This window comes from Xiphophorus hellerii, chromosome 3 (assembly GCF_003331165.1).
Source record: "Xiphophorus hellerii strain 12219 chromosome 3, Xiphophorus_hellerii-4.1, whole genome shotgun sequence".
NCBI lineage: Eukaryota > Metazoa > Chordata > Actinopteri > Cyprinodontiformes > Poeciliidae > Xiphophorus > Xiphophorus hellerii.
In genome coordinates, this window is record NC_045674.1 from 14,941,959 (window position 1) to 14,954,803 (window position 12,845).

The 12,845-nt window shown below is 38.9% G+C and overlaps 1 protein-coding gene across 1 annotated transcript; it reads right to left on the reverse strand.

Moving 5' to 3' along the window:
- Positions 1-548: 548 nt before the first annotated feature.
- LOC116717166 (threonine--tRNA ligase 1, cytoplasmic-like) lies at positions 549-4,059 on the reverse strand. The gene is made up of 6 exons (XM_032558322.1): positions 3,332-4,059; positions 2,996-3,096; positions 2,425-2,526; positions 1,204-1,276; positions 954-1,068; positions 549-803 (listed from the first exon to the last, which is right to left on the reverse strand). The coding sequence occupies exons 3-6, from the start codon at positions 2,496-2,498 to the stop codon at positions 661-663; spliced, it is 405 nt and encodes a 134-aa protein (XP_032414213.1). The 5' UTR covers positions 2,499-2,526; positions 2,996-3,096; positions 3,332-4,059; the 3' UTR covers positions 549-660.
- Between the last annotated feature and the right edge of the window lie 8,786 nt (positions 4,060-12,845).

Below are 12,845 nucleotides of genomic sequence, written 5' to 3' on the forward strand. Positions count from 1 at the left end.
CAGTCAAACAAATATTCTGTTTTGTAGGATTAAAAATATGTTAACCTACAATAGCCATTTTTTAAATTGTTTTAATTCGATTTCTTTAGAAATTCCCCCAAATACTTTTTTTTAGCGATCATTTCCCTCTTTGCCTCAGTGTCACTGTTGTGACTGATGTCTTTTCCATCCTGTTGCCCTCTTTCAATTAAAGAGGAGGAAAAGCGTCCAATCCCTTTGACCTTTACCTTGACTTATCCGTTTCCACCAAACACACATAAAAACACGCGGGCCTGACACCACGTCCACCTTTCCTATTTTAGTCAAATTGCCTCCTCTCTTCCCAACTCTTTTAAAGGTATGTCTGGTTTTCTGCTCTCATGATAAACTTACACAAGCGGAACGTTTGCATATTTAATGGCTTTTAGGGAACAAATTGCATCCGCAGCCCAGTGATGCAGATGTTAGACCGATAATCTTTAAATAGCCTTAAAACTCCACTCTGTACTTTTTTGGGCACAGATTTATCATCAAATTCCAGTAAAGGACAGCGCTAAGAGCATAAACAGTAATGTTAATGTACTTTTATTAGAACTGATAGCATTCACATTCATAAAAAAAAAGAATAAAGTAACAAAACAGAGAATGAAGCCATGATTTAATCCTGGAAATGAGCCGGTGTTAAAGCTCGTCTTGGTTGCTCCTGGTGTCTCGTAGATGTATGAGGGACCTCAGGACCTCCTCTGTTTGTCTGCTGCCCAACTGTTTACCCCCTCTGCTCCTCACGTTTACTGCTCCACTCTCACGCTCCTTATCACCCACCACTGCGAAAAAAACGAGAGAGGAAAAAAATAAAGCCGCTGAAATATGTTAACATTGATATAAGGGAGGAAGAAGCAGGAGATGGAGCATCAGGGGGGGAAAAACATTTATATAAGCAGCTCCAAGTTGCTGCTTTCATTATTCATCTTTACCAAATATGTAGTTGTACTGGGCCAGCTGAGCGGAGCGAATCTTCTTATTTAAGGTCGCTCCTGGATCGTTGTTGAAATCCACCATGAAGCCAGCTTCGTGGAACGTCGCGACCACCTTTAGACAACCGAGAAGTTTTCCTCTAAAGATTTTATCTCTTAAAAGTTTCACATATTTCCTGATTTATCACACTGAAATAAAAAAAGATTAGACAAAGAGGACTTTGTTGGCAGTTGTCCACCAAAGACTGACCTGTCTAGCGTATGACTCACTGTTGCCCCCTACAGGAATCACCATGATCTGCGACGGAGACAACCACAGCGGCCTAGTTTGGACACAAAGAGAAACGTGAGAAGATCTCAGATTAGAAGGTCATCTTTTACCTCTTTACATCTTGTCATTCTAATATTTCTTTCATTTCTCATGTTTTAAAGCTTTTGTGTGACACTTTTTTAAAAAATGTTTTTTGGTTAACATTTTTCAGTGAAGCACACTGAAGCAAACTTAGCTTACTTGCAACATAATGGTAATTTAGCAATTTTATTCCAGAAATGAAACTTGTATCTTAGATAGATCCAAACTACCCATAGGGTATATTTAAACTATTTATTACTTTTTAATTTGGATGATTACGACATGAAAATAACCAAAATTCAGTTTCTTGGAAAATTAAAATATTACAAAACCAATTAAAAAAGGATTAGGTGTTTTTCACAGCTGATAGTCCAGCAGACTCTGTTTTGAGGGAGCAAAATGGCAACATTTCTTACATTTTCAACTGGTTCAGTTTCATTCTGTGTCAAACGAACCAAACCTCTGAAAAAACTGTTCTCCCCCTGACCTATGGTGGCGCTGCACCAACAACCGCTGAAGGAAACAAAACAAAAACTTCTGAGGAAGACGTGAGCGCAACTTCCTTCTTCATCAAATGTAAACAAAAACAGAGTAACATCACATTTTAGCCCCTGGGCAATTTGTCTTTGGCAAAAGACCATGAGCCATTTCTGCCGCTAATGCTAGACATGAACAATTGTTTTGGTTGCATTTACCCACAATGCCCTGTGCTATGGCTTTTAAATAGCTCTCTAGTGTGTCTGGCATTCACATATGCATTCAAACTGCACCAGAGTTCATTTCCACCAAACCGAGACCTGGGTTTGTAGGAAAACCAGAGTTTGCTTTTTTGGTCCGCGTCAGAGTTCGGTTGTGCATTCACATGCAAACGAACCAAACTAGGTAAACAAACTAGAGGTTTGTCTAGGTAAACAAAGTAGAGTTAGATTAAAGAGGATTTAACAGCGCTGGTGTAAAGGAACCCCAAAATAAAAAACTGTTATGGCCAAGTCACAACTGTAGATTTCAGTCCTAATCATCAAAATAAAACAGAGACACCATTAACTATCAACTTATTTAGAATATGCTAATGTAATGAGTTGTAGCTGTAAATGCCGTGTTTTGTTATCATGACCTCACCATTTGCCTCCAAAGTTTTCAGCCAGTATAGCGATCATTCTCTCCAGTGACCCCAGTACAGCCCTGTGGATCATCACTGGTCTGTGCAGCTGTCCGTCTCGTCTGAGGAACGTTTAAACGATGATTAGGTCACAGTGCGAATCAATGGGGAGGGCAATTTTAATGATTTTTCTTTTTAAAGAGTCAATATATGCTGAAGCAACCACAACAAATCTATCAGCTTTTATGTTTTTACTCCTTTTTTTCTCCTCACAAAAAATAAAATAAATCACAACAAATATCTGTGCTGCAGTATAATTGATGGAAGCAGATTAACATGAAGCAAAGCGAGATCAGAAGCAGTATCCTTTCTAGAGACAAAAAATTTAATCAACACCCAATTATTCACGACTAAATTAGGCTTTTCTTAACTTCTGCCATTTTAACCTGGACATTACAAGACTTTACGCACAAAAATGCGAGTTTAGAAAAATGACAAGTAGATGGAAGAACCCTGGAGGTTTAAACCAGCACAGATGTAGGAATGTTTTAGAAAGCGAGGGCCAAAGGCAGCAGATCTGCACCGACTCACCCGACGTACTGAAGGTTGAATCTGATGGGCAGCTGGAAGTCGAGCTGGATTGTGGCACACTGGTGTTGTCGGCCAATTGCATCTTTAATCTGGATGTCGATCTGAGATGAAACAGAGCACCGTTTCTTAATGTCCGGACTTCACTTCTGCTTTTCAACGAATCTGATTTTAGGGCTCTTAGACACTAGCGGCAGCCCAAGTACATTTTTGTGGACTGAACTGGTTACAAACTGGTTTCTGGGAGAAGCTGCAGTACCCAATTGCGGCCAACGTGGCTCAGCTTCACAGATGTGAGGAATGTGAGTTAGAAAAGCACAGGACTCTGTGTGCATGTACCTCATAAATGACCTGGCCTTTCTCCTGCTCTCAGCCTGGACATGTCTGCCTAAAGCCAACATCCTCCTGCGACTTGTTCATCAGTTGCACAAAAATAAATACAGTCCCAAAAGAAAACAGAGCACATTACATTTTAACAACTTCTAAATTTATACGTAAAACTCAGAAGCCAATGAAGAAAAAATCTTAATTTAGATTTTACTGCTGTGACGTGGATCATTTAGATCTCACATTTTTTCTGCACAACTCCAATCTGTGGAGAGGTAAAGGGAAAGTCAGCTCCACACTGAACAGAAAATGGTGAAAATATAACAATAAAGCAGTAATACAAGGCTTAAGGCAAAAGTGTTTTAAAATCTGTCACAGACAATTAAAGTTAACAGAAAAGAACAACAATGTATATGTTTAAAAGCCCACAAAGCTCTTACCCTGAAGATTTAGGGGTATACTTACAGATAAAAACATTAGTTTCTAAGTAAAAGTTGGTTCTGAACTCCGTAAACCTGAAATTAACCCTAACTAGGAATAAGGTGCTTAATTTCAGGTGCTGTGTATGAGTTCTGCAAAGTGGTATCTTCCATTTAGATATTTTTTTCTCTAATTGAGTCTGGAAAGTTTTTGCATGTTTCATCAATGCACCTCTGAGTTGCAAAACTGCACAACCCGTTATACTTCTTAAATCTGTATTGGCTAAGAAAGATCCTGATCAGTGGATCAATAGTTGTAGCTGCCGCCAGTAAATGTTTGCACCTTTCTCACCGCCCCTCCCTGCTGACCTTTGGTCCGTAGAAAGCTCCGTCTCCGGGGTTCAGCTCCCAACGTTCAGCAAACTGCTGCAGACTCTTCTCCAGCTGCTGCTCAGACAAAAACACACGACACGACGCTGATGTTAAGTTACAATAAACAAATGAACAACTCTTTAAGACAGTGGAGGACATTCATACATGTATGTCAGCTATGAACTGGTTGTGCACTAGTTCTTGGTTTTTCCATGGATGAAAGCTCTTGCTCTTTTTTGGGACCAACTTTGAGTTGGAGCTGAAGAAAGAAACACAGCAGCTGCTGTTGGGCTCATGGAGACCCGACAGCCAATCAAAATATCTTGAGCAGGAAGTTTTATGCTTCCTTGAACAGATTGAGATAGGTCTTTGGGAAATATAAAACATGTTGATTACATGTCTCATTAAATTTTAGTTCCTCTTGTCACTTTAAATCCAAATAAGCTGCTGCTGGCCATTCTCTCTAATTCAACGTTTACACTTACACATGAAAATGGCTGCAAACAGATGCCCATTTATATGACTGTACATGTTTAAAAAGCAGAAATGGAGCCTCCTGCACAATCAACAAGAATTCATAAAGTGGTTTATATATGGTCAGTTACAAAACAAACACTTGTATTTTCCAGTAGCCATTGCACATAACATGCAGCAGTAAAACCAGCTGACCAAATATGCTGGAGCTCAGTTTGGGCTTCTAGATGACGACTGGGTTAAGCTGGGGTTGCTAGGTAACGGGGCAATGCCTATGGCTTGTCTCTTAGCAATTATTTTTGAAACTGCTTATTTTCCAGACAGCAAAAAATATTAGCGCATTGCCAAAAACATCTCGGTCTTAGAATCAGCAAAGACCCAAATGGAAGTAGAAAAACATGCAAAATGTGAATTATCTATAATAGGTCTTCTTTAAACTCTAAAGTTGGTTTTGTTATGAGCTACCTAATTCAGAACCATAAAGTTGTTAGAACAGATTCAGTGGTAAGAGTTAGCACAGGTATAACATGAGTTCTTCTTCCATCTTCCTTTGCTTTATTTGAGGAGTTTCAGGAGGTCAGTGACCAAAGCTGAACTTACACCTGCTGTTGTCCACTGAATTTATAAACATCCATTTCCAACAAGGGTTTTAAACCCACTGCCTATTCTCTTTCATGTTATCAAACACTGCTAGTAAATACTTCTCCAAGAGCTGCATTTAGCTTCTTCCAGCGCTTTTAGAATCACATTCCATTAATAAGTGAAGTTGTTGATATTAGGGTATCTGTTTGCATGAAAACTGGGATTAATGATGTGATCTGTGTGGTGAACTGAATCCTTGAACCGCAATCCTGAGGAGAAATTAAAAACTAGCTGCGTAAAACATTAAAAATAAAACAAGGACGTGGCTCAGAGTTCAGAACTGGTGAAGCACTTGAACCAGTTTTGTGGAAACACCCTATCAGGGTTTTTTTTTAGGGAAAGTGTGTGCTTGCCTGTTCGGCGTGGTTCCACTGTTCAGGCTCCCCCAGGCACGGAGTAGGACGTGTGGACAGCAAGCAGTGGAAGGAAAACCCAAACACTTGATAGACGCTCCGAACAAAGTCCAAACAAGCCACAATCTCCTGTTCCAGCTGCAGAGAAAGAGTGAAACGGTGGTGTGAGGGAGGGGGCAACAAGAGGACAGGGAAGTATGCAACAATCAACAGAACCAGGTAGGAAGAGTGCATCTAAGATTGAATTAGCATTTCAGAGGCCAGTGATTATCGTGCGATCTCTGAATTACCGGGACGCAACCAGAGACCTGGAGAGCGGATATGATGGGAGAGATCCAGGTCTGGATGCAGCGGATCAGGATGACTGTACAGCTGCAGCGCCACACATGTGAAGGTATTATGTTCGAAAGGGACAAAGGGTCACATTCATCCAGCCGGAGGCCTCCTGGAATGCCTCAGGAGTTACTTGTACAGCCCATCTAATTACCGTGCCACATGTGTCTCCTTTACAGTTTAAATTTAATTGAAGCACCTCCAGAGATATAATGTGGCTTAAATGGACAAAAAAAAAAACAGCAAAAAAAAAAAACATGTTCTACCTGGTCCGGTGTGCAAAAAATGTGTGCGTCGTCCTGGCAGAACCTCCGGACGCGAGTCAGCCCTCCCAGAGCTCCAGACAGCTCATTACGATGCAGAGCCCCGAAGTCGGCCCAGCGCAGAGGAAGCTCCCGCCACGAGCGAACCCGATGCTCAAACATGAGACTAAACCCAACAGAGCAGAGTCGGTTACCATGGAAACGTCCAAATGTAGAAATAAGTATGATATAAACAGAAATTCAGGTGTAAAAGCAGCAACTGATGTAAAGGCTCACACAAAAAGTTCTTAAAGTGTTTAAAAGCAATATATAAAAAACAAGATTAACATCAACGAAAATAATACTACATATTAGGAATGGACAATAAAGCAATAACAATATATATTGCAATACACTCGTGATCGATAAACAGATAATAGTTTAATAAAATGTTCAATAATTCCACTGATCTCCAATCCAGAAACGCACAGCATTCTGGGAGATGTAGGCAGAGGAAAGCAACTCAACCTAAGCAAGGTTGGTGCAATAAACTAACTCGCTCACTCTTTGGTTACCTAGCAACTCACTCATTCTTTGGCTACTTAGCAACAACCCGCTTGAGTAAGCAGCAGTTTCAAGTTTTGCCACTCATAACTGCTAGTAAATAAACATTTACGGTGTGGAGAGAAAACTGGGTAAAACAGGAAACATCACAAGTTTGGAAGTAAATCAGGTAATTAAAGCAAAAACCTAATCAATAATTATCAATATCAACAGATATGAAACACTAATATCATGATGAAAATATTGTGTATTGTATATCTGTGCACAAAAACAGATTTGGAATAACAGCGGAAATGGTATTTAAAAATGAGTAAACAGCAGCACGGATGTTAACATCACAATAAGCAGTGATGGTTATAAAGTCAGAGAGCTGCTGGGGGGAAGGATCTGCTCCTTTGTAAATGGTTAATGGACTGAACTTATTTAGCGCTTTTCCAGTCATTTTGACCACTCAAAGCGCTTTACACTAGAGTCACATTCACCCAGTTGCACTCACAAACACACATATACACCAATACGCAGATCGGTAGGCAATTTGGGGTTAGGTGCCTTGCCCAGAGGCACATCGACATGTGGCAGGAGGAAGCTGGAATCGAACCTACAACCTTCCGATTGCAAGGCGACTAATCTACCAAAGAGCCACAGTCATCCTGCATTTAGGATGCCGCAGTCTGTCGCTGAAGGAGTGCTGTGTGTTATGTATGTGTGTGTTTTTGCTTTTACCAGTGTGCAGGACAGTTCATGGGCTTCAGAGCGAAGGTCTGAGCGCCCTCCGAGGTCACGGTGAACATGTTCTCGCTGTAGTGCTCCCAGTGGCCCGAGCGCTCCCATAAAGCAGTGCTGTAAAGAGTCGGGGTCACGACCTCGGTGAAGCCTCGCCTTCGGTACTCGCTCTGTGAGGGGTCGGAGAGAGAAGGATATGTGCAACAATGAGCAAAGGAGCGGGTCAAACTGTCACAATAGCGTCATGATTAAACCAAGACTAACATCCTGACCACGGACACACACTCATAAATCTTCAGGGTCATAAACTGAGCACATTAATGGGAGAATTCAGTTCGCAGAAGAAACTGTCATTACCAAGAGGAACGAATGAAAAACCTTCAGCTACTGATTCTCATCCAACTTTACTGCAATCACACCAAGGCGTGTTTTGTATTTGGATTCAGCTAAACCGCATTAAAAGGGTCATTTTTATCAGCAGTCCAAATATGCAGCATTGCTGCAGCTTCAGATCGAATTTCTAATGTGTCTAGAAAAGAAATTAACGCTTCAATCCGTCTTAGAGATGGACAAACATTTCCTCAGACAATGTGCTTTGTTCCATATCAAAGTTTGTTTTTGGTTATATAATACATGCCAGAATATTGAGCCAGATGTTACAAATCTATGTATGTGTAAAACGTTTTTATGTATGGAGATCTAGTCTTTTAAGACATCTTTAGTTTATTTAACTTTATGAAAACAGTAAACCTTCTGCATTTCTGGGTTTTCTTTAAGTGAAAAGGTTAAATTTAAGGTTTTAAAGACCTTTATAAGACCATTATGGTTTAAATGTAAAATCTGCACAAATGACAAAAAAACAAGTTAACATGGTCATGTAATAACTTTAAATTTCTGACTTTTTTGTATTTTTGCTAAATTACTGTTGCTTAACTTGTGTTTATGCAAAATGCATAAAATTTGTCCAGGTGATGTATTTTAAGCCTGAAGTCTCAAAACTAAATAAAGCAATTTGTGTCCCTTTGACATTTTGACTGACATGTATTATTTTACAGTTCGTAATATTTTATCTCCACTTACTAAAAATCTACCAACTTGGATCAATATTTTTTAAAAAGATTAGATTATTACATTTGAGACCAAAGTCCTGGATTTTTGAAATAAATTATCTTGACAATGGATTACAAACCTCAATTTAAAAAATTTGACATAGTCTACTTTAGTCCAAAAGCGTTGCATAAAAAATTAAGATAATCTGTTGATTTGGTATATTCACCATATTTGATTCCAGTCATTCATGTTAATTTGAAAAGTTGTTCAAAATATTAGTTTAGTTTAAAAATATAATTTATTTAAAACATCACAGATTTGATGATTTTATTTACTGACTGTTACTCCAGTAACGCCATATATGAAACTTATTTGTTGTCTGTCGACTCTAAATGTTTGGCATAAAATTAACTCCACCTGAAATAAATTACAATAAAGAACTAGTCTTTTTCCAACTATCTGAAGCATAAAATTATGCATTTTTGACTCTACTGTCTCTGCCAAACATAATGAGTCTATTTGATTATAAAGGGGCTAGAAGTAGTTTAAATGTTTATAAAAAGTAGAGCACCTTAATAAAGTCAGTGAGTGTGTTGTAGATGTGGGCTCCTTTAGGCAGGAAGAAGCAGCTGCCTGGGCTCACGTCGTTGAAGAAGAACAACTCCTGGTCCTGAACAAAAACATAAAATCTATTTACCGATGAGAGGAAGCCTGGTTTTACCACTTAGTTTCACTTCTATAATGCATCTCTCATCTCACTGTTCCTATCCGCCGGTGGTCTCTCCTCCGCGCCTCTTCCTGCTCCCTCTCCCACTCCTCCCTGTCCTTCTCTCCTGGAAACGCCACACCTAGCAGACGCGTTAAGCCACTGGAGTCCGTCTGGTTGGACACAGTGATGGAGGACAGCTGGGATGAGAGAAAATAATGAGCGAACAAACAGATGGCAACAGAGGAAACGAAAGTGACAGGCTGGCAAAAAAAGGGAAGAATGTGATATTTATCTGATGGAAAGCATTGTGTTAGCGCTTGGAACAGGAATACGGCCTCTGGCAAACACAACATCCTGTCACCAATATTTCCAGCCTCATGCTGTTGTGGAATTCCAGTCTGCCCAGTGACAGACCAGCACAGAACCAGAGCCACAGATCAAAAAAATTTGGGAAAATTCTGATTTATTCAGGAAAAAAGCCACATGAAGGTATGATGGAGTCATCTGATTATAGTGGGATCAAAAATTCTCAATCATCTTGTTTGAAGCATAAAGAAAAGACCAGAGGTATAGAAGAACAAAAAAAGTGTTTGGCTTTCTAGAAACTAGTTATCCATCTCGATGCTAGAATTATAAAAAGGCAAATGCATGAAATTACAGAGAAGCTGAGCAAAGAAAAATCAACAAGCAGAAGACAGAAACAGCCACGCACCTGCAGCATCTTAAAGACCTTGAGGAAACCTGTGTGTGGGAGGAGAGGCCCGTCACACACCGCTAACCTGTCCCCACATCTGAATCACACACAGGATAACAGCAGGTCACATTTTGTTGTTACAAAATAAACAAATAGAAAGCAAGTCAATATGAACACATGCCTGTAGACTGTGACTGTGGGGTCGTTAATCTGCTCCTCAACAAGCTGCATCCGCAGTTTACTGTCCTATAACACACACACACACACACTGCACTATTAAAAAGCACAGACGCATAATAAAACAAGTGTCAAAGTTATTAAACTCAGAAATAAACTACTAGAACTAAATATGAGGCTACAAGACTGAGTATCACCATGACAATAACCAGAGAGTGATTAAAAAAGGATACTTTAAGAAATGAAATATTACTGCGGGCTTCCGTTTCTTTTCCTGAGTTCTTAAGTCTTGATTAAATTCGGTTTTCTGGAGTATGAAAAGCATTCCTCCTTTTAGCTGATCAGCACAGCAACATATAACTGTAGAGCCAAACTAAACAAAACAAGTCGTTTTAAAGTATTTAATTAAATTGGATTGTTGCGGATGCTAAAACATGTCTGACCTCAAGCGTTTCTGTTCTTGCTTTAGCTTGTAATCTGTGCAAAACAATCTGGAAAAAGTCTCCATTTCCTGATGAAAGAAGTGCATGGAGGGAAATTTACAGACTTGCATCTGAGCTGAAACCTGATGTTTATTGAAACACCACGTTTGTATCAATTTAATCAAGCCTGTGAATTCTCCATCAAGCCATTTTGTCGGTTTCCGTTGCCTTTAGTGGCTCCTGGTGATTTGAACTTTTTCTGTGATTGCACTCCAACAGACTTTCTTTAAACCAAACACTGGATGAACTACTATTATTGCTTTCTCTACTCCTTTAATTTGTAACCAGCAATTCATCAGATACCCAACAATTTCCACTGCAGATTCTCCTGACAAGGCAGAAACATCAAACGTACTTGTGTACCTACCTGCAAAAAACTATTAATCAGTAAAAGAGTTCCTACAGAGCAGCTTGGAGTGCTGCATCTCTCAACTCAAAACATGGGAAAAAGTTATGAATTTAAGATGCATCTATATGTAATTTAGGTTCCGGTATGAAACAATCAATTAGTAATTGGGACTTTCCAGAGTCTAAAAATTTTAATTATTAAGTCTTGGACTTTTTAAGATGCAGGTTGTGTGCAGCTATTTAAAGGATTTACAGTGTTAGATGGCAGGAGGAAAAATTAAAACAAGGGAGGACCTAACTGTTTGTGCCTGATGTACAACATATTTAATTGCAGCATCAATGATAAGGCCCGCATAAGAACATTATGAGACATACAGCAATAATTACTGACCTGAAACAGTTCATGAAGCTCTGCGGTGTTCATGTCCAGTCCGATTAAAGGAAGTTTGAGGGCTGCAGCCTCCTTACATTTTGCCTCCACATCACTCAGCGACAAAGAACTGAGGAAGAAATGAACAAATTAAAACTTAAAGCTTCCATACTTTCCCAGACTCAATGTGTTTTAGATTTTTCCGATACTTTATGACCTTGAGTACTAAAATATTAATCTAGGTCAGCTTCTCCATCTTTATTCTCAAAGAAATCATGAAACACAATCATGAAACTAAAGGAAAATAAAGGGTAATTTCACTTTTTTGGCATCTATATATATTAGGATTGCATGAATTCTCTAGAAAATCTAGACAGGACTTCAATACATATCCTTCATCTGAAAGTTTACTAACAGAAATACCTTCACTTCACATACGCAAAAACAAAAAACGGCAAAGTATCATTTTTCTGACTTTTAGGGGCCATGAATTTAGTGGTTAGTGCCTAAGAAACTAAAATGAGCATTAGGTTTAATAGAAGGTCAAGGTTTAATGGGGCGTACAAAAACCCCCCTCAAAAAGTTTATCCTTTTCATAGAAATCAACTGTTTTCCATAATATTTTTACCTTCGAGATAATAGAATTACAGTTTAGAAATAAAGCTCCCCCCCATACATTTTATTTTTCCTACATTTATGCAGACTTGGAAAATGATCAATTCAGATTCCATAACTTTCCAAAGTTTTCAAGACTACACAAGAACGCCGAGTGTGTAATGACATTTTCAACATTACAGCAAATACAGATAAAATAGACATAATGCATTAATAAGAAAAACCACAGCATAAAGTGCTTCAGAGAAAATGAAACTAAAAATATCTTCCAACTTGCCGAGCTCAGCGACTGAAGCTGAAAAAAAGCTCATGTTTACGAAGGACAAGTCTCACCTGCTGCTTGGGACATGGTCGCAAAAAAGTCCGAGCTCCGACGCTCCTTCCCTGCACACCTCTGCACCAAACACCCCCTCCAACACACCGCCAAGGACACACGCTCCTGTCCTCCATGCTGCCTGTAAATTAGTTGCTGAGTTTATTCGGCTCAAAGACCCAGAGAGTTTTAAAAAATAGAAGGTGTCCCTGAGGTTTACATTAAAAAAAAGTTTATATCTACTGCAATATCTGATTTTTTTCATTACTTGTAAGGAGTTCAAAGTTCACAGAAAAAAATTACCTTCTGGGAAACCAAACCAGTCAGTAAAAAAGGTGAAGAAAAATTAATCAGCTATAGATTAAATATTGATCTCACAGATAATCAAGGGAACAGGTATGTTTCCTCGAGAGTACTTCGAGAATAAAGTAGTATGACAGTAAGTTGAAATAATATGAGAATAAAGTTATATTATGAGAATAAAGTCAGTGTTACAAGAATAAATTGGTAATAACACAAGCAAAAAAGTCATAACAATACAAGGATAAATTCATAACATTTTCAGAAAAAAGTCACAATATTAAGAGAGTAAAGTTGTAATCTTAGGAGAATAAAGTAGAAATTTAATCACAAAAAATAATCTTGT